The sequence below is a fragment of the Hippocampus bargibanti genome, linkage group LG07 (genome assembly GCF_051943395.1).
Source record: "Hippocampus bargibanti isolate YZ-2025 linkage group LG07, ASM5194339v1, whole genome shotgun sequence".
In the NCBI taxonomy this organism is placed as follows: domain Eukaryota; kingdom Metazoa; phylum Chordata; class Actinopteri; order Syngnathiformes; family Syngnathidae; genus Hippocampus; species Hippocampus bargibanti.
This window is the reverse complement of record NC_142740.1, coordinates 19,867,700-19,890,157: the sequence shown is the minus strand read 5'-3', so window position 1 is coordinate 19,890,157 and position 22,458 is coordinate 19,867,700. Positions and strand designations below refer to the sequence as shown.

Below are 22,458 nucleotides of genomic sequence, written 5' to 3'. Positions count from 1 at the left end.
CTGATTAAATCCATCCGTCCATCTATCCATTTTCCGGACCGCTCATTCCTCATGGGGGTGGGGGGGGGGGGGGTGCTAGAGCCGATCTCAGCTGTGTTCGGGTACGAGGCGGGAGACACCCTGAATTGGTTGCCAGCCAATCGCAGGGCACACAAAGACATACACCAGTCACTCTCACACTCAGACCTAGGGACAATTTGGAGTGACCAATCTGCCTGCCATGCATGTTTTTGGAGTGTGGGAAGAAACCGGAGGACCCGGAGAAAACCCACGCGGGCCCGGGGAGAACATGCAGGCTCCACACACGCGAACCGACGACCTTTGCACTGTGAAGCCGGCGTGCTCACCACTCGACTACCGGGCCGCCCCTGACTAAATTGTAAGAATAAATCAGAACAATACGTAATCGGTCACATCAAACTCCGATTACAGAGAATATTGGAGTAGGGAAACGCATCCAGGCAAAAAAATGGCAAAAATGTTTGTATGGCGATAACTCAATGTGTCTTTTGTGCTCAGTAACAGCATATTCCGATGTCGCTGCAGAAATAATACATTTCACACTATTGGCAAATTTGTAAAATGGGAACTTCACAAACAGTACCGCCAGGATCTGTCTCATTACTCTTTCCTGCTGGTCCCAAAGTAATCATGACATTTTTTATATTTATTTATCTAGATTTTTGGAGCACTGAACAGTTTCTGCCGTAATGGCAATTAATTGTGACATTTATTCAGAGGATAATATTCAATGTTGTGGATTTCTTACGGAGCCTCGTGGAACTCCAGCAATATTAACCTTGAGGGAGTTTAATTCATTTGGAGGTAAATCAGAATGTGCTGCAGCTTTTGACTCAACTAGGCAAAAGAAGTAGTAAAGAAATAAATACATTAAATATTAGGATGATAAACACTTCTAAGCTTTAGATATATGAAACAATCTAATTGAATGCAGTTAATTAGCGGCACGCATTGTCATCATTTTTGAGCCATTTTATTCTAATCTGATATGCGAAAATATGAAGCTACTATTTATCTTGTACTTGCATGTGGTTAGGTATCATTGATCTGCTGCTGTATGAAAAAAAGTCTGCTGTTCAAATATCAGCACAGGTTCATTGAACACTGTAGTTTCAATTATCCATAGATGTAAATCTAAGATTATCAATTTGTTTGCTCATCTTTGCCCCATGATTCATTGGTGATCTGTCCAGAGTGTATCTGGGCTCCGTGAATGTTTATATTATGTTTACAACTGTTTATTTATTATGTTTACAATCATTTATATCCTAAAAGTTGCATGTGCACCATGTTTCCCCACTCCCTGCTTTCACGTCTATTCAATTAAATTTGAGATGTATACTTTTTTTCTCTCAATTATTGTCAATGACTGATGTGTATTCCGAACAAACAACCTTGCTAAGAACACAACAAAGCTCACTCAACTGTTTTTAAAGGTGACTCAGCTGGCTGGATGGAGTTCATCATGTTAGCTCGAGGATGGCTTTATTTTTAGCTGTGTGCTGTTCAAGCTCAGATGTCACTCCAGGCCACTTAAAGGTCTATTACATTGGTCCTTTCCATGTAATACATTTGGGATGTTTGGGGCATTATTTTGACCTGAAAAAGTAGAATGAGAATCTACGGTGGTGTTTTATTTTCTAATGCTTCCAGGACCATAAAATGAATGTTAGATTGATGCTCGTTTTAGCTTTTTTGATTGAAGATAGGGATACGTGTATCCCGATAAGTGGGCTGAATTTGAGCATTTGACCCATCCTGAAAAAAGTCAGCAAAGGCCCCATTGTTGAGTGCTTCTAAAAGTTTATCAAGAGGGATTATTCTATGGTGTGGTGTTTTATCTCTGCTTTTTCAGAGCATACTGTTTTTATTTCTAATGTGGATTCTGAATCATTGTACTATGCGCTGCTGAATTTTCAGCCATTTGTAATGCACAAATACTGTACATGCTATGTGATAATTTTATAACAATATATGAGTGGGTTCCATCGCCATTGAAACTACAGTTGATCTTACACAGCTTCTTAAAATGCACTGACACATTTTTACCAGTTTATTAGTCATCTGTTTTCTGTACATACGGTATTTGTATAGCATTCGCAAGATGAGCCAAGATTGGTTGTTAACTGGGCCCTTTTTCATTTTGACGTCATTTTCAGTTGACAGTGACAAAATGACCACACCAGAGATGGATAAGAATGAGCGCAATTTGCAGCAGAGTTGTTATTTCCATCGATGTGATATTATGTCAGAATGCCGTGCTTAGTCTTGTGAGCCTTTATAGAACATATTACGATAAAGAATATTTTTGGTTGACTTCCTCTTTAATGTGTATGCAAAATACTGTAGTTTATTTTACTTGTGTTTCTAAACTATACTTACAATAACTTATTTAGGTATTTTAAATGAGCTCAGTTAATACCAAGTACATGAAAAAAAGTAAAGAATACATTTTGAACAGAATTTTAACCCCCCCCCCAGCCCAAAATAATGCATTAACAAAATGGTCTCTTGATATTTTAAATGCCGCTAATGGTTTGAGGCATATGGCCCATTCTTTGCTCCAATCTAATTTAGACATTAATTTGTCAATATCATAATCAAACACACACCCAAAAAAATCAATGTAATTTTGACCAGAGTTGAGGATTCTAATTGAACAGATTTATTTGATACTGATTGTACATTACATCATAATACCACCAATCCAAAATGTAGTGCATTATTTGCCTTCGAAAGTGGACTGCAGAACACAGATCATTTTTTGCTTATTTTAAACATAGGAGAATTTATTGCATATAGATGTTTAAATGATGTACTCAGAGCCCACCATAATGTAATAACATCAAACCAATATTCTGATTCAAATCGGTTTTCATTACACCTCGAATGTCAACTATGGGAAGTTAATCGGCATGATAAACTGAAAAGTTTATCGATGAACATCCTTAATTTTGATTGCTTCTTTGCCTTCCTTTGTGTGTGTATGCATGTGTTTGCGTGCACACATTTGTAGGAATCTGAGGGAGGCCTGTATGTGTGCATGAACACATTCCTGGGCTTTGGACGAGAACACGTGGAGAGACACTATCGCAAAACAGGCCAGAGTGTTTACATGCACCTCAAGCGACACGTGAAGGAAGTGAGTATGTATATTCACTGTGGCTCAGAGGTCATCAGTTGTAGCGTGAGCATGTATAAACCTCAATAAAAATGAAATATGTATTTGATATTTTGTCCCAAGGGCCAATGAGACCAACTGCATGTTTAACCATCCCAGAATTCCTGCCCTACCTTTATCAATAAAACGAATATGTGTAGATTAAAAACACAAAATAAAAAAGAACAATCATTTAGATAATAAAAGTGAGAAACAAAAAAGGCCAGCATTAAAAGAAAAACATGAATGCAGATCAATTTGACCTGCGATATAAGAAGCTTAACTCATTCACTGCTATTCCAGAATTTATTCGGGAATTGAAAAGCGTGACATTGAGCGCCATTCCTGAATTTGTTCGGGTTTTGTTATTTCTTGGGGGTGGGGTGGGGGTGGGGGGTTGCGTTTCAAGTTTCGGTCAGACCGCTGGCAATGTTTTTTCCCTCCCACGAGGGGGCAGCATTTACCTTTTGTACAGCCGCCCCCAATTTCAATGCAGATATCTCTACAATCAAGTGAGATTAATATAAACTTTTTTTCCTGATGAAAGAAGAGAGTCTAATGATTCTTACGCTACATAGAATGCTTATGTAGTCCTAAAACTCAATATTCTGTGGGTCCTGCAATTTGAGTGAAAAATGACAAAAACCCTGGCACTGGAGTGGACACATATTTGCACACTGTCTGAGTTAATAAATGTTTCAATACTTGTTTACATTTTGGACAGAAAATTCCTGTGCACATTACATGTGCACTATACATGTGATTTAGCAGTGTTTGAAACTCATGACAAAAAGTTACTGGACACCAGGGCAGAAAACTCTGAAAAGTTGCCTGCCCAGCCATAAAGTTGCCTGCCCCATTTTTCACAACTTGAAACACAATAAGACGACGAATCGCTAAAAAACCCTTTGTTGCAAAGTATGAAGGATTTTTTTATTTATTAAGGATGTACCTACCGCAAATGCTCCCTTGCTTAATTGATCGTAAATATCCCTTGCTGATGATTTTGCTCCAGTTGTCGTTTGTCCATACACTGTTTGGCATGTTGCACAATGCAATGTTTGCGTTGCGTCGTGTGCTACAAGCCACGTGAAATCTTCTTTCCATGATGCTTTTAATGTACGTTTACGTTTTGTAGCGTCATGAATTTTGTTAGCTTCTTTTAAATCTTTCTTCTGGGGCTGAGGTTCTGTGTCTACTTTGGAAAATGATATGCAAATGCACGTCCTTATAATGCTCGGGAAAGTGAAGCACAAAGCAGGCTTCTGATTGGCTGCCGTGCTGAGTAGGCAAATTGCCAAACGAACTGGTTTGTTTTCTTCCTTCAGCGATCGGTATTCGGTGAAATTTCACAACGGTTCGTACAGCCAACAACCACACCCGATATCACCATCGTACTAAAACGCGAAGACTTTCATTCAACAAAACCGAAAATGAAAGGCATAAGCTTTACAAAACAATGATCACACTCTCTGACAACTGTTGTGTTTACTTGGCTATCGGCCTCCCGGAAGTTAGCGGCCGATCACGTGATCATAACAAACGACGTCACGCTGACATCTCCTATAATGCTCGGGAAAGGCCGGTAACAAAAAGCAGGCAGAAAAAAGCAGAGTATGCAAATTGATAAACGAACCGAAATTCCGAAATGTGTAAATCGGAATAATTTATTCCGATTTCAAAATCTTCATTCAAAAGTTTGCTTTATTTAATAAAGCAAATGTTTGATTTGAAAAAAAATCTTTTTTTTTTTTCTTGGAAAAGTTATCGGCCACCCAGAGACGTTCTGTAAGTTGTACGCCCGACGTAAAAGTTGCAGACGTTATTTCAGACACTGGATTTAGCCCCGAAAAGATTCATAAATATATATCCCATTTATAGGACAGCCGACACCATTTTTTTTGTTTCCAGAAAAACGTTTTATAGCATCTAAAATACCCGAAACACGCAGGCTGATATTTTTAGTCAAATGAAAATACCAATAAAAATGACTTAAAGTGTCCAAAAATGAAATGAAATGGCCAGTTTCAGAAGGTCCCGGCCCCTTGTTCGTGATGTCACACAAATCCGTCTCGAGGATCAAAACAATGGCTTCAGATTCGGAGAAGATGCTTTCTTGTTACTCATCCAGTTAAGAATATTATTCAAATAGTTGTGAAGAGGAAAGCATAGATGTTTGCAATCCATTAAAGGAGTCCTCCCATATCAATTCGAGCCGTCAATGGCATCTGGACTGAAATGTAGTGTGCCAGAAAATGCAAAAGATGGCACCCAAGCTCCGTTGGAAATGGGCTGATTTGTCTGCTGGGAATTTGTGTCAGCGAATATCAAATAGTAGTCTTGGTGCAACACACAACGATTCACCATCGCGTCATTTACGTGTTTTCCTTCTAATTTCGCCATCAATACGGATCAATACGAAGTTTTCAAACCAAACAAAGTACCGCAAAATGCATTGTGTGTCGCTTTCTCGGTCGGGGCGTTCCAAACGTGATGTCACGTGGGGATCGTCATCAACTCAAAAACAAGACTTCCTGAATATTCAGTGCGATTCTTAAAACGTAAAATATAGCTATATGCGGTGGAATCTTTGTAAAATACGCTCAGTAGAAGTCATTTGAAGTGATTTTACAAATTATGGACACAACTTGTCCGGAGGTGTCAAGTTGTCCTTTAAAGTTACAGTATTCACAAATTATCATCCAATGTCAAACTTTAAATGTTTTGTGTTCGTATGTTAAAAAATGTACTGTAATTACTGTTGGACCCCAACTGGACCTTCTCATCTCATGTTTCTCTTGATGAATTGGTAGTGAGCAGTGGAGACCTTAGTTTCCGATGTGTTTTCTCACTGGCTCTAATTGCTCCCAGATAAGCTGTGCTTTGTAAAGAGCTGCTATTTTCATGCCTGGATCTCAAAACAGTAACAGCTGTTCACATTCTGCAGGTTGTTTGTGTAAACCTGGTCTGATGAACAGACACTTGTATTAGGCTGATGGTAAAAACAGCTAGTGCCAGCTAGTGCCTCTTGGTTAACTAACTTAAATTTACTAACTAACTAACTAACTAACTAACTAACTAACTAACTAACTAACTAACTAACTAACTAACTAACTAACTGGGTCACTGCCCGACCAACCAACCAACCAACCAACCAACCAACTAACTAACTAACTACAAATATAAATACATAAATAACATGCACGCACACATTCAGACACACACACACATACATGTATGTGCGTGTGTTTGCATTATTCTCTTCTTTTTCTCCCTCAGAAACCCGCAGGAGCTTCAGGAGGAGCCATTCCCAGGCGACGGAACGGCAAAGTGTTTTTGGGTATGTTGTGTTTGAGTCACCAACCTAAACAAATACTTACCACCCATAGGATCCATAATTTCACTCCGTGTTGGTGTAATACTCAGATGAACATATACTTATGTCCACAACATGTGAATACAAAGGGATATAATGTGGTCTTTGATTGATTCATGTTTTTTAAAATTGATTTGATTCAATATTCATTCAGTATCTGACCATTCGATTCATTTTCTCTAGCGATTGCTATTCGGAATGCAGATGAGCAGTTGCCAGTCAACCGCAGGGCAGCGAGTTAATAACGATTCTTACTCACATTTGCATATTCCCGTGTATGATTTTGGAACGTGGGATGTAGCAGAAATATAAAACAGTAGTTCGAGTAAACACACACAAGTAGGCTGGAGTCAAGATAACAGTCTCGAAGCTGTGAGGCAGACATTCCAACCACTCATAAAGCATGGTACTAAGTCAGACATCATGATGAAAGATGAAAGAAAATTAGCAGCATAAGGTGAAGCTACATGAAATCAACGTATTATTGATTTACGAAAATACCTGGATTATTTACAGTCAATAGAATGGTGCATTCAAATTCAAATAAATAGCTTTTTGTAGCTTTTCACCAATCTTTGTGCTCAGAAATGCCCCCCCCCATCATTGTTTGTTGCTGTCGGTGTCAGATTTTTGCTCTAATCAGTCTCCTCCGCCGCCTCCCGTGTTCTAAATATAGGCCATGTATGCGTATGTGCCGTTAGTAACTGTTCTAAATCAAAGTGGCACATACACAGCCACGGCTCGGAAGGTAGTTGGTTTACAGTGGGACCGTCCCATGTCGCTGGCCCTTCAGCTGCCGCCACCTGTCAACCCACCCTTCTTCCAACTCGGGGCTGACACACTTCTATTGCCGCTCTGACGCTACTTGGCTAGGATTTTCTACGCTGGCCCTTCGGAGGATGAATTCCTTCCACTTCACCCTAAAGGCCTCAATGTCGACAGATGTTCGCTTCCATCTCCTTGATTATAACTGATTCTGAGCAACACTTTCTTTCATTATTTATTTTGACATCCAGTTTATTTCTGTAGGGATGATAACGGTCTGCCCCATACCATTCTTGTGAGCCAGTCCATCAGTTTGATGTTTCTTTGAGAAGTTTCCATGATCCCGTTGATCATGACTCAGAGATCCTCATTTTCACAACATATAGCATTTTAACTCAGTCACTGCCAGACATGCAAAAATGTGTCCACTGCAGTGCCAGGGTTTTTGTCATTTTCACTCAAATTCCATGACCCATAGAATATTGAGTTTTAATACTACATAAACATTAATACAGCGTAGGGGATTAAGGCTAACAAATAAAATAAAATAAAGATGGGAGGATTCTCACTGTTATCTCAAAATTCAGACTTTAACTCATTTACTGCTAGACATGCAAAGATGTGTCCACTTCAATGCCGGGGTTTGTGTCATTGTCACTCGAATTCCAGGACCCACAGAATATTGAGGGTTAGGATTACATAAAGATTCAATGCAGCGTAAGAAACCTTAGACCACAGGTGTCAAAGTCAAGGCCCGGGGGCCAAATATGGCCCGCCACCTCATTTTATTCGGCCCGCCAAAACAAATCAAGCATGTCAAGTGCCATGATGCTTGCTAAAGTCCGAACCACAATTTCAAATTGTCTCTATGTAAACCACAATAACAGTCATTATTCTTGACTTCTAATTAAAAAAACTAGTCATTCATCAGTTTGTTGTGGATGTAATAATATAAAGGGGATGAAATATTCTAATGGCTTCCCTAAATTCATAATGGCCCTTGAGAGGAAACCATAACCACAATGTGGCCCGCCTTAAAAATGAGTTTGACACCCTTGCCTTAGACGTTCTTCTTTCATCAGAAAAAAAAGAGTTAATTCCTAAATTATATGGGTCTGGAGGTATATGATAATAATAATAATAATAATAATAATAATAATAATAATAATAATAATAATAATAATACATTTTATTTCAAGCGCCTTTCAAAGCTCTCAAGGACACTTTACAGTCACAGGCAAGCATAGATACAGTAATAAATAAAATACAATTATAAATTATGGGCTTAAACTGAGGATGGCAGTCAAAAATACAATGAAATACATACATATTGATTTATATAGTGCTTTAACAACAGCTGAAGCTGCAACAAAACGCTAACATGGGGAAAAAAGTGAAATGCTGCCCCCTTGTGGAAAGGAAAAAAACATTGCCAGAGGCCATGGCCAGCGCTTCACTGGCACCCAAACAAGAAAAAACAAAACGAAACAAATTTAGGAATGGCGCTGTACATCATATTTTCAATTCTCGAATAAGTTTGTGAATGGCAGTGAATAAGCTAAGAATATAACAAAGTGTGAATCAAAGGAGCAATGTAAAATCGGATCTACAGTATATCAGCTTGGACTAAATGCTTCCTCCTTTTGAAGATTTAGAGCTAAACCGTGACTTTAACGGTGAGGACTATGAGTACGAGGATGAGGCCAAGCTCGTTATCTTTCCAGACCACTTCGAGATCGCCTTACCAAATATTGAGGAATTACCCGCTCTGGTCAGTGAATTTGGTGTGTGTTGTCATGCATGTCAACCGGAAGGGTGCACTCAGTCGATATCTTTTTTTTATCTTCCACTCGGTGAGTGTTCATTCTAAAATGTCGACGTTGTCAATGTATCATAGGCTTTGTAGGTTGCTTTGAGTTATGTGCACAAACAGTAGGGGAACTACACTGAATGTGCATGCCCTCCTCAACTGCCCTAACATTAGGTAGACCTGCTCTGTGTAACTGCAGCCAATACATGACCTGTAGCAATAAGTCTAGCATTACAGATTTTTAAAATGGGGATGTTGACAACTTCTTGCTGTGGTATTTTTCACGTTGGAGTACAAGTGCACTCCAGTGTACAAAGATGTTTATGATACTATTTATTTATATTTATCTGAAGGGGGTGATAGAGGTATAATACTTAAAAATCATTCTTGTCTTTGTAAAGGCAACATATTTTTGATTGCTCTTGGACTGATCACATTCAATTTCATTCAAAACTTGTTTACCTAATGAAGTGGCCTCCTTCTGTGATTAGCATGCACGGAGAATGGAGTCAGACTTTGAATGCCTTGCATGTTTTTGTTTATGGTTGAAAAAAAACCGGTTTTGGCTGTTATGAGGCTCCAACAGATTTTCATTGTGCATGTTTCTGTTTTGCTGTTCTTCACAACAGCAAAATGTCCTGTTAAAGAAGCATGGTGATATGTACTTAATAAAGAGGCCTCACTTTTCCTCCGGTTCATTCAGGTAACCATCGCCTGTGATGCAGTTCTCAATGCTCCGTCAGCCTACAAAAAGCAGGAGCTTGAATCTTGGGAGGAGGAGATCCAGGTATCCAGACACGCCAGAAGCCTCAGACAATTGGACAACGGAGTCCGAATCCCCCCGAGGTAGGACAACCCCAAAAACCACACTCAGTGATTAATGGGCTCTTCTCGATCTTTCCTTTTGCTTGTATTTTCAAAAAATTACATCATTTTCCATGTTGGAGAATATAAGTTTATAAAATTGAGAGTGCAAACAACCTTCCACAGCTTGCTGCTATTTGTGATCAAGACTTCATGTTTATGGCTTAAAACACATTCATCGAGCAAGTTTATTCTAGTACTTTGTTCGAAATGACCGTATGTTTGTGGTCACCAGCTGGCTCAGGTTTAATGTGCGACAGACAACAGGTCGGCAACCATACAACAAATATAAGAGTAGTTTCTTCCCTAGTTTTCGATGTGAGCCAATTTATTCGTTTATTTTTTACAGCATGCTATTGTAGTCATGTGATGGCACAGTACACTAAATGAATGCACATCTGCCTTGCAGTTCTGAGGATGGGAAGTTGAATTCCAGTGGGGAGCTGACAGGATTGTATTAGTTTTATCCAGGCACTCTGGCTTCCTTCTACTGCCCCAAAACATGCATGTTCGGATTATTGAAAACTAAATTGTCCATAGGTGTGAACGTGACTATGATTCGCTGCGATTGGCTGCCAACCAGGCAACTGGGTGCACCCTAACTCTCGCCCAAAGTTACTTGGGATAGCCCCAAGCTGTCCTTCATCCCAAATGAACACAAAGGCTAGACAAATAAATCCAGTCTCCGGCTGGATGGATGCATGGCTAGAGGAGCGATGAGAAGACAGGAGTGTCAGCGCAGAGCGCCGATGCGTATGTGGAACTGTTGCGGCTTGGAATTGTAGCGGGTTTACGCGGGACAGGAGATGTGAGACAATCTCTTTTCGGCAATTAATGCTACAGCTTCGTGCTTGCTTTCAAAACTTAGCTTGTAGCAGACGTGCACATTCCACTTTGAAGTCCCTGATCCATTGGTGAAAAGGACGCTTTGATTCGCTCTTTCATCTAGAACTCCTTCATGCAACAAAGAGGGTGCAGAAAGTGCTTGAGATTGAAGGCTGTCGGTCTCGTTTGTGTTGTGTCACATTGTGTTTTTTTGTTAGTTATTTTTTTTTTTTGACTTCAAGATGGCGCCATGAGAGTGGCTACCTTTACAGTAGATCCTGTATTTTGTTTTTACTGCTGTGAAATGTAAATTTCTCCACTGTGAGACAAACAGTATATGGCATTGATCATCATTCTTGCATTTTTATTTCAAAACTGATAATTTCCTGTCTGTTGGGATTTACAGAGAATTTTTTCAGCATTTTTTTTTTCAGTCTAGTCAATTGAATGGCAACACACCAGTGACAGCAATGTCGTTCCCCGCCGGCAGTGGCTGGAAGTGTCAGAAGTGTGAAATGAGAGAGAACCTGTGGCTGAACCTGACGGATGGCGCCATGCTCTGTGGGAAGTGGTTTTTTGATGGCAGCGGTGGCAATGGACACGCTCTGGACCACTACAAACAGACCAAACACCCGCTAGCCGTCAAATTGGACACCATTACCCCGGATGGAGCAGGTGTTATATTGCTGATGTCCCAGTTTGCTCTCACTCATCCAATACAGAATAGTGTCTTGTGTGTTATCTAATTTGGTATAAACCTCCAAACACTCAGCACATCACAGCCCCCGCATATTAACGAGTGCCTTTTACAGTACCACCTAAAATTATCAAGATCTCGAAGTACCACCGTCATGACCATCATTAGAATAGAGTCACCAACAAATCCACTTGGTAGTAAACATTTATATTTCAGCTCAAATGTTATTATATATATATATATATATATATATATATATATATATATATATATATATATATACACACTATTTTTTCGGACTCCCTTGAATATCGATATAACAAGACTTTACTGTGTATATATATATATATATATATATATATATATATATATATATATATATATATATATATATATATATATATATATATATATATATATATATATATATATATATATATCAGTATAGTTTTGCTTTTTTGATTGTTGCCGTGCTGATGACCATTTTGTGTTTGCGAGCCTTTTACTGAGCGAGTTGCTTGTTCTGTAGCCACAAAGGGACATAAGTCTTCTTGTGCCGGTCCCAAGCCCGGATAAATACAGAGGGTTGTGTCAGGAAGGGCATCCGACGTAAAAGCTGGGCCAAAACAAACATGCGTACTGATTCGCTGTGGCGACCCCTTGAAGGGAAAAGCCGAAAGGAAAAGAAGACGCACTGCAAAATATTTCAAGCTTTTATGTGTTAGAATTTTTATTATTATGGTTTATAGCTGATGAAAACTGCAAAATCAGTCTCAAAAAATGAGAAAAAAGCAGTTTTCATAAACTAAGCCATAATAATCAAAATTCTAACAAATAAAGGATTGAAATCTCTTGCAATGTATGCTATGAGTCTAAATAATATATTGATTTCACATTTTGAATTGAACTACTTAAATGAATGAACTTCACAAAATGAGTATTACGTGTATTACTAATAATTGGGCTGTAATGGAGCAGACGTATGCCACCAACAAAAATATATTTGAGAAGAAAATGAAAATTACCTGTAAACATTTAGTTGCACTGTCTGAAATTTAAATTGCTGCAGTCTATATTTTTTATTTTGAACATAATCCAAATATGCTTGGCATGCATGGCAGAGTGTTTACAGAAAATCTTGGTCTATCCGAATGGTACAATTTTGGACGTTCCACCACATTGACGAAATTATGTCCTGGTTACAGATGTGTATTCATTTGAGGAAGAAGAAGCCGTTTTAGACCCGCACGTATCGGAACACCTCTCTCACTTTGGAATAGACATGCTCCAGATGCAGAAAAAAGTAAGTCCTCCTGGCCTTGTTACACAAACGCTCACACACGTTCTGACTTCATATGAAGTTCTGAGAGGTGTGCCTTCACTTCCCCTTCAGACAGAAAATGGTCACCACACAGACAACAATGCCCGACCACGGGTCAGTGAATGGGAGGTGATCCAGGAGTCGGGCATGAAACTGAAAGCGGTGTACGGTTCTGGTTACACGGGCATCAAAAACCTTGGCAGCAGCTGCTACCTCAGCACAGTCATGCAGGTCCTCTTCAGCATCCCAGACTTCCAGAGGATGTGAGTACACACAGAAAGCCTCAATTCCTTAGCAGGTTGTTAATATGGACTCTCCATTGTCACTCACAATCCTTTCTTTGACACTGGCCCGAGTTGACTACCGTATTTTCCAGGGTGTAAGGCAAACCCAAAAGCCTAGATTTTCTTGAAAAGCTGACCCTTGGGCTTATACGCAGGTGCACCTTATATGGGAAGTAATATTGAGCCATAACAGGTTTCGCAACTACTGTCAGCACCCACTCAATTTCCCCCCGTATAAGTTGTGCGTAACCCCAGCCTCTACTGTAGTGCCTTATAATATGTTGTGCCTTATACAGTAATTTTGAAAACGTTAATATATTTATATATTATAATTTGGAAAACTTTTTTCATTCGTTGAAGGTGTGCCAGTCCAGTGCGCCTTATACAGTGAACCCTCGTTTATCGCGGGAGATACGTTCCAAAAATAGCCCGCCATAGGTGAAATCCGCATACAGTACAATGTAAAAAAAATATATATAAAAAAAAAAAAAAAAAAAAATATATATATATATATATATATATATATATATATATATATATATATATATATATATATATATATATATATTGGAAGGAGTCTTTCTCCGAGAGAAGAACATTGTTATCGGTAGTTGTTGGCACTCTTTCTTTTTTTGTTAAGAATACAGAACAGCTCATGGAGCAGAATGCTCCATTGTGGGACGAATAAAAGTTTTCTGATTCTGATGCTCCATGAGCTGTCAAAGCCATTGTGTTTGATTTTATTCTGCTCTGTTTGCAGTGTTGTTTGCAGTGTTGTTTCTTTTACTTTGTTTGTTTGCACATTTGCATGCCATTAATAAAATAAAAAAAAAACGTTTTTTTTTCTCTATTATCAAAAAAAAGAAAGAGTGCCAACAACTACTGATAATAATGTTCTTCTCTCGGAGAGAGACTCTTACCCCCCCCAAAAAAGTTTTTTTCCCCTGAAAAAAAATCTGTGATGCACTGAAGCCGCGATAAGTGAACCGCGAAGTAGCGAGGGATCACTGTATAGGGAAATTTTTGAAATTGCACCATTCATTGGGAGTGCGGCTTATACTCCGGTACGCCTTACACACCGGAAAATACGGTATTTGAAAAAAAACAAAAACAAAAAGTGGACAAACTTTCATAAATAAAAAAAGTGACTTTGTAACATGTAATACTCTAGGTATGTTGGAAACCTTCAAAGGATATTTGACTATTCACCTCTCGACCCCACACAGGATTTCGCTACTCAAATGTAAGTGACTTCAGCACCACACAATGGACATTTATGGCCCAATCATTAAGACTTGGCAGTTTTGCAATAACTCACGTTTACTGCAAGATTTAGTTGAGTGTTTCAAATTCACAACAAATTCGGCAATTGCGCTCCACATAATGCTTTTCAATTACCAAATAAATTCGGGAATGGCAGTAAATCATGTAAACACATTTTCAAAATATGCTGACAAGTGTTTCATTTGAAAAGCTTTTTTTTATAGTGGGCACCAAGGATGATTTCTACACTTTTGAGGTTCCTGCTTCAAATCACAATTCTCGCCTTCCTGTGTTCGGTTTGCGCTTGTGGATTTTCTCCACATGCTCTGGTTTCCTTCAAAACCATGTGTTCTGAGCAGGCCTAATTGAAGGCACTAAATTGTCCACATGTGAATGTTTGTTTGAACAGTTTGTCTTCTGCAATGACCCAGTGTCAAATCCACTTGAAGAAACTTCTTCTCACCGGAAACAGGCGTGGGAATTCATGGTTGAAAGTGAATGAATCCTGAAACTAAAAACACATACATTGGTAAAACTCAAATATTACAGAACTTGTATTAGGCTCATCACAATGAACCCATCCGACGCATCTGAATGCATAAAGCGGCGATCGACGTTGGGTAAATTGGGTTAAGAATCTTTTCAAACAACAAGTTAAGAAAATGGTGATCTGACAAGTGAAGACGTCTTGTAAAAATAGAACAAAGAATAATTTCATGTCATCCTATTTTGAATTGTGTTTTGTCCAACAGGGCTAAAGTGGGCCATGGGCTCCTCTCAGGGCAATACTCCAAACCACCCATGAAATCTGAGCTCATTGAACAGGTGATGAAAGAAGAATACAAGGTATTAAACCGGGTATGTTTCCGTTCCACAACTGGTCGCTTGGGCCACGCAAGCATGCTCCTGCCCAGTGCCGGCCGACAAACAAACAAAATGCTTTTGTGTGAGACCGTCTCATTAGCTTTTATGTAATTTAATGTTTGTATGCAGGACCTCGCGTGCTTTGTAAGAATGTGCTTGGAGCGTCTTTCTCTCAGTCTGAAAATAGCTGTTGGCTGCAGCACCGTATTTGCAGCCCCAAGCTTCTGAAAACAGCTGTCACGGTTCCACTTGCACTGTTGCTTTCTTTTCTTTCTTTCCACTTTCTTAAGTTTGCTTTGGTCTGTTCTTTCACTTTGTTGTCAACAGTTCGCCTTCACAAATTATCTACCTCTTTCCCTCCCTGTGCATGGTTCATCATGGTTAACCCGTTTGCTTCATAGTTCTGTTGCAAGAATCTCAGTTTGAATCTTCTCTCTGTTCTTGGACCGCAGATACTTTGCTGTCCTCCCACTTTTCAAAAACATTTGTGTTGGGTTTATCGAAGACTCCAAATTGTGTACCGCAGTGCTTCTTAACCTTGTTAGTGGTACCGAACCCAACCCAACGTTCACTAAACCCTTCATTAGTAAAAAATAAAAATGTATTAAAAAAACCCTCATCTATTAAAAACATAAAAAGCCAGTACAATTACATGGCCTAAGTGCAGTTCATTTATTTATTTATTTATTTATTTATTTATTTATTCATTTATTTATTCATTTATTTATTTGTGTATTCATGTATGTATTTATTTTATTTTACTTGATTTTATTTTATGACGTACTATCTCGACAGTCACACGGTGACTACTGACCAAACAAAATTTTCCAGAGCACTGATTCGGACAATCAATGTAATGTGATCATCTGCATCCAGCGATGGCCAAGCAGTCAAGTCGTAATTGAGTTGTGTAGTCAACTGCGTCTTAACCCTCATATTATGTTGAAAAAGAATCACATTGATTATGTTGTGGGTCATTTTTACTCATATGTAAAGATCCACACAAAACAATCTAATACGAGGTGACATCAACAACAACTGTTTATGAGATGTTATAAACATACGTGAAAAGAGAGACAACATATTTTCGATCTCATTGGGATATTTTACGACTGTTTTGAAGAAAGGAAAAGGAGAGGATATCCAGTGCTTTAGGCAACACAAAAATGGATAAAACTGGTCCAATTGAGCTCTTAACATAATATGAGGGTTAACCTCCATGGCAGATGATCAGTCGAACCCCTAAATCCAATTTACCAAACCCCATGTGGTTAGATCGAACCCAGGTTAAAAACTACTGGTTCATATGTATGAATGTGAATGTCATATGTGCCCTGCGTCAAGGGTATACCGCACCTTGGCTTTATAAGCACACTGGATAAGTTCGAATACAAGGGTGTCAAACTCATTTCTTTTGTGAGGGCCACATTGTAGTTACGGTTTCCTCTCGAGGGCCGTGATGAATTTGGGGACGCCATTAGAATGTTTCATCCCTTCCACATATTACATAGAGAGTGCAACAAATGAATAAATAACTAGTTTTCAAATTGGAGGTAAAAAATAATCACTGTTATTGTGGTTTACGTGGGACAATTTGAAAAAAATAGTTCGGACCTTAGGAAACATCATGTCAATTCACCAGTTTGATTTGATTTCGCGGGCCGAATAAAATGATGTGGCTTGTCAGATATGGCCGCCAGGCCTTGTCTTTGACACCTGTGTTCTAATAGCTCACCCCAAAACGGCGACTAATTGTATCACAGGATCCACTCACGGTTTAATTTGGACAACTTGTGTTTTAACATGTTACTATCGTACTATTGCACACTTCTGGAAATCACTATCATTCCAGACATGTTATTCTCGGCTGTCTGAATGTGAAAAGCCATTGAAGTATTATGCAGGCTGGGAAATACATTTTCTTTAAGCTGAATTGTCCTCCATAATAGATATGATGTATAGATCACGCCTGGACACGTAATGTCGGCTGGCTAAGACTGTGCGGCCAGTGGTTACCTATGTCAGCGTTGGCCATTCAAATGTAAATGTTTGATTCGTCTCTTTTGAATACCTTACAGCAATCCCAAAATGGATTCTCTTCCATCTTTTCATAAGGTTTTTAAATGAGAGTAAGGGATTGCCCACTTCGGGTGATCCCATTCTACATCATTTTTTCCCCCGGGTTATCTAGTTTGTTTTTTCGTGTTTCATAGTCATTATGTTTCCACTGAAATAAACCACTTATGTTTGACATGATGTAATGCGGGTTTTTTTTTCCAGCACCAACAAAAAGGCATCTCCCCCCGGATGCTGAAGGCTCTGGTCAGCCGGGGACATCCAGAGTTTTCCTCCAACAGGCAACAAGATGCACAAGAGTTTTTCCTTCATATGATCAACTTGGTGGAAGTGAGTTGGAGATAACATCCTCATTCAACGTACATACACCAAACCATTTTACTTCATCCTTCTGCTGACTGTTACCTGGCCCCTTATACAAAGATATTATTTGTTAATAAAACGTTGATTGATGATATTCATAATTTTCCCCATCGTTGATCAAAGACATTTGGTGAGACTCCCATTTCTAACTAGAATGATAATCTACAATATTTTACAATGAACATACATTAAAATCATGACTTATCAAAATGAAAAAGTCATAATGAATCAGTATTAGTTAGTGGAAGTCAGTGGAAGTGCCATTTCAACGTTCAAACAGATCTCCTCGATAATATTCATCAACAAATTTAATGGCAGTGAAGTTAATACGTCATCGATTATACATAACTGCAGAGGAACAGTTCGAGCTCAGAGAATCCGAGTGACGCCTTCCGCTTCCTGGTGGAGGAGCGAGTCCAGTGCTGTCAGACACGCCGGGTTCGATACACTCAGCGGGTGGATTATTGCATTCAGCTGCCAGCCCCTGTCGAGGCGGCAACCAATCGAGGTAAACTGGTTAGTTTGAAGCACGACCCAACACATAGAGTTCAATTCTACACAAATAAAGGCCAGAATTACATATGTAACTACAGTAAAGTCTCGTTATATCGATATCGGTTATATCGACAGTACCGCTTATTACGATACTATTTCTATGAACGCAAGGAGAAAATTACATGCGCGCAGGTTCGGATATATCGATAGTCCGGTTATATCAATATTTTTTCGGACTCCCGAGAATATCGATATAACGAGACTTTACTGTACATTGGTGCATTCAGATAAAAGTTAGAATTCCTTCTATGACCACTCAACACATGCATTTTACTCTTTTTTTAATGAGAAAAGACAATGAACTTCTGTATTTATAGTATCAGCATACAGTTTAAAATTTGACAAATTTGTTCTTTTACTCCCACCAGAGGAGTTGTTGGCATACGATGCCAAGCGGAGGGAAGCCGAAGAAAACATGAGCGCTCCCCCTGAGCCGGTTCGGGCTCGCATCCCTTTCACAGCCTGCATTCAGGCCTTTACTGAGCCTGAGAACGTGCCAGACTTCTGGAGTTCGGAGTTGCAAGCCAAGTCAGCCGGAGTCAAGTAAGCTACCTGTGTATTTTGTCCCCAATTTAACATGCTTTAATGTCTTGTCGCTTTTTGCTTCAGAACGTCCCGCTTTGCCTCGTTTCCGGAATACCTGGCAGTCCAAATCAAGAAATTCACATTTGGAGTTGACTGGGTTCCAAAGAAACTAGGTAACTGTCGCTTGGTTTAGAGAAGCTATAATTGTCTTTTTTTTGCGTTCCACTTAGGTCCTCCAGCTTCATTTGTGACCAGGAAGTTGAACTTGCGCTGTGTTATTGTGAAAGATGTTACTTGCCTGTGAGAATAAACACTCACTGAATTCTTTAGGACAGAGCATTGTCTGTCAAAATGTGAGCGCAAAGGCTATGCTTCAACGAAGTAATGAGCATTTACCGTATTTTCTGGTGTATAAGGCCCACTCAAAAGCCTTCCTTTTTTTTCAAAAGATGACCCTGCGCCTTATATGCAGGTGCACCTTATATGTGGAGTAATATTGAACCACAACAGGTCTCGCAACTACTGTCAGCAGCCACCGACTCCATTTCCCCCTGTCTAAGAAGTCCTACATAACAGCGGCCTCTACTGTAGCGCCTCATAATGTGGTGTGCCTTATATTTGGAAAACGTATATATATTTATATATTATATTTGGATTTTTTTTCATTAATTGAAGGTGCGCCTTACATATGGAAAACATTTTAAAATACATCATTCAATGGGAGTGCGTCTTATACTTCGATGCGCCTTATACACTGGAAAATACGGTAATTGGCCAGCGTAAAGTAATGTAGCACACTGCAAAAAAGTCTCTGATTTTATTCAATTAGTCTGACAAATGTTTATTTCCGATAAATTATCCGTCTTTGTTCAAATATGTATGCATCTATGTTCTGTCAGTGAGAGGCAGATATTTCACAGTGAATTTATGCTTGGTGGTTGTTCTTGTATCTAGCCACCGTGCAGCCACAACATACTATAAAAAAGTCCTATTTCAATGAATCCTCGTAGGAGAGGTTAAGGGGCATTGTTTCATGTTATGTTATAAATGTGGAAGGAAAAAAGGCAGAAGTCGTTTCTCCTTCGTGTTATTAACCAGCAGGACAGCTTTTTGTAAATCCAGCAGAGGGCAGCGGTGAGCTATGATTCTCCGACACCGCTTCATAAGGCAAAAATTATGTGACAATTAAGAGGTCCTCTGCTATTTATGTTCTTATGAAAACTTTTAAATGTAGATAACATCAGGGAAAAAAGCAGTTTGCTGATTTCATAGCACAACTACATCACAGTGGAAAAGTTCTGGATGTGGCTCTGGCATTCTTTTATGGAGCATGTTTGCATGTTCTCCCTGTGCCTTTGCAGATTTTCTTCAGGTAATTACTTTCAAATCCCCCAAACAAACATTAGGCTCACCATCGTTTCCATAAAAGGCACTGTTATTAATGTAAGCAAATGATAATTTGTCTCCAGTGACATCCAGGGGTGTCAAACTCAGGTCTTGTAAGGCCTCTGTCCTGCAGGTTTACCAAGTTTCCCTGTAGCAACCTATCTGATTCAAATGAGCAGGTTCAATGTCAGTCTTGCTGATCATTTGAACCAGGTGTGTTGCAACAGGGAGGCTTGGTAAACACACAGGACAACGGCCCTCTACGACCGGATTTTGATAACCCTCATCTAAACACTTATATCCAGCGTGTACCTGGCCTCTCACCCCAAAGTCAGCTCCAACTCATGAGGAAAAGCACAAAATGAATGGGGAGTGGGGGGGCTCACATTTAAGAAGGCCTTACCCAATATTTGGCATAATTTACAAGAAAGTTGCCTTTATATGCCAGTTAAAACAATTCAACTATTTTCCTGTAGATTTGGGCATTGATGTTCCAGACTTCCTGGATTTGAGCCGTCTGAGGGCCACGGGACTGCAATCAGGTGAAGAGGAGCTGCCTGACCTTATGCCACCCATTGTGCTGCCCGAAGACACCAGGGGTAATCAAAAATACCGACTTTACTACTAACATAATGGGAAACATGGCTAGAAATGGCACAAATAAACACACACATACCAAGTTAACTTTATTGCCGTCTCCCCCAAAAACGCTTTTGGATTTGCAGTGTTAGAGGACAGTGGCCTTCTTTCCTCCGCGTGTTTGTTAATATTGGATGGTGAGGATTTTGGCAATCCAAAAAAAAAAGGCTGGAGCCAATGAACAGTACCTTCAAATGGTTTATTTGCAGAACATTCCGGACACACATGATTTACAGAAAACGGCTGCATGATCACAAGTGTGTCCACATCATGGACTGACAACATTTATTTCATCAGAAGGCCAGTATCAAGAGTATGGTGCGACACCACGGCAGCATTCTTCCAAAACAATATCTACCAAGCCTCCCTGTTGCAACACACCTGGTTCATACGTATATCTTTTATCAGTCTGTCCAGAAAGTCTCCACTAAGCGGTGTATCAAGGTTAACAGATGGCTTCAAGAATGAACTTGGTTCACTCTGCGTATCAGAGGTTTATACAGGCTAGAGTAAATATGGCGTAAGACGCACATCATGATATTGTTGAAGACGCAAATCATGACATTATTTAAGATGCACATCATGACATTATTTTCATGACATATCATTGAGAAAAGCAAAATACCATGGCAGAGCCTTAACTAAACAAATTATAATCAGCAATAATCCTTCAGCGGCTAATCGCTATTGGAAAAATAGTTGCTGGAGCGGTTGTAGAAAGTTGCTTGTTATTATTTTAAATTGTGGGTGCACAAACATAAATTCAGGTATTTGTTTTCTTTGTAACTCATCCAAAAATCTTAGTCATGGGTTTCCAAAGTAAAATCCACCGTTTCATTTTGATTCAATCTGACATTATGAGAATTTGGTAAATTTTAAGTTGATCATAAATCATAATTCAATTTGATAATTGATTAGTTGTCAATTAATCTATTTAATTGTTGCACCTGTCAAGTAAACATCACATTTAATCTGATATTGAAGCAGATTTTTCCAGGAGATTTTGGTTCACCTCATTCGACTTTTGTTGTTCCGAATTCCTGTTGTTTTCACACCACTCGTAAGAACATCACTCTTGTCATCGCCGTATTATCAGATTTTCTGTTGCACGCCGTCTGTTTCCAGATTGGATTGTGTGCTTGCAAAGGCTCCCCCGATGTTTTCCACAGTTTTTGAAACAGTATTGTTCCTTGAGTCACTCGAAAAGTATATATTTTTCAAACAGCAGAAGGCACAATGAGTTTGCTATTCTCTCACCTTCTGAATGCCTTGTCTTATGTACAAAACCAGTGCGCTAATATGGCAGACAGAAGTTTGCATCTATGTTTGTACGTAGCCTACTATTTCCAGCTCTGTGTACATGCTTAAAAGTTCTTTGATGTGACCGATGGTAGAGCATTTGCTTATCCATTTCTGACAGCGGCATATTTATTTAAAACAGCTGCATCAAGAATGCTGAATATATATATTTTTGTCAAGTTTGAAGTTCCCTCAGAGTTGACATGGTTACTTTGCCACTTTAAAATAAAAGCATGTCCAGCTTGCCAAATAGTGAGGCCTGTCCTGATATATCAAACTATTGAACAAATCATTCTTTCATCAACGAGCAGTAAGGTGAAGTTATTTGCTATCGCTTGCTAATAATAATGATACATTATAATGTT

General features: G+C 39.2%; 1 protein-coding gene across 4 annotated transcripts in view; it reads left to right on the top strand.

The window, feature by feature from the left end:
* The window catches only part of usp13 (ubiquitin specific peptidase 13), a 36,397-nt gene that overhangs the window by 840 nt on the left and 13,099 nt on the right, over positions 1 to 22,458 (top strand). Inside the window, exons 2-15 of one of the 4 annotated variants that reach the window (XM_088999962.1) lie at positions 3,038 to 3,163; positions 6,461 to 6,521; positions 8,972 to 9,093; positions 9,836 to 9,978; positions 11,312 to 11,496; positions 12,724 to 12,821; positions 12,912 to 13,102; positions 14,295 to 14,366; positions 15,139 to 15,232; positions 17,531 to 17,656; positions 18,044 to 18,197; positions 18,613 to 18,787; positions 18,854 to 18,942; positions 20,632 to 20,754. In XM_088999962.1, coding sequence (XP_088856088.1) covers positions 3,038 to 3,163; positions 6,461 to 6,521; positions 8,972 to 9,093; positions 9,836 to 9,978; positions 11,312 to 11,496; positions 12,724 to 12,821; positions 12,912 to 13,102; positions 14,295 to 14,366; positions 15,139 to 15,232; positions 17,531 to 17,656; positions 18,044 to 18,197; positions 18,613 to 18,787; positions 18,854 to 18,942; positions 20,632 to 20,754 — 1,759 coding nt within the window. Of the gene's footprint in view, positions 1 to 3,037; positions 3,164 to 6,460; positions 6,522 to 8,971; positions 9,094 to 9,835; positions 9,979 to 11,311; positions 11,497 to 12,723; positions 12,822 to 12,911; positions 13,103 to 14,294; positions 14,367 to 15,138; positions 15,245 to 17,530; positions 17,657 to 18,043; positions 18,198 to 18,612; positions 18,788 to 18,853; positions 18,943 to 20,631; positions 20,755 to 22,458 lie in introns of all 4 variants that reach the window. The other 3 variants (XM_088999961.1, XM_088999963.1, XM_088999965.1) reach the window with 3 other exon arrangements.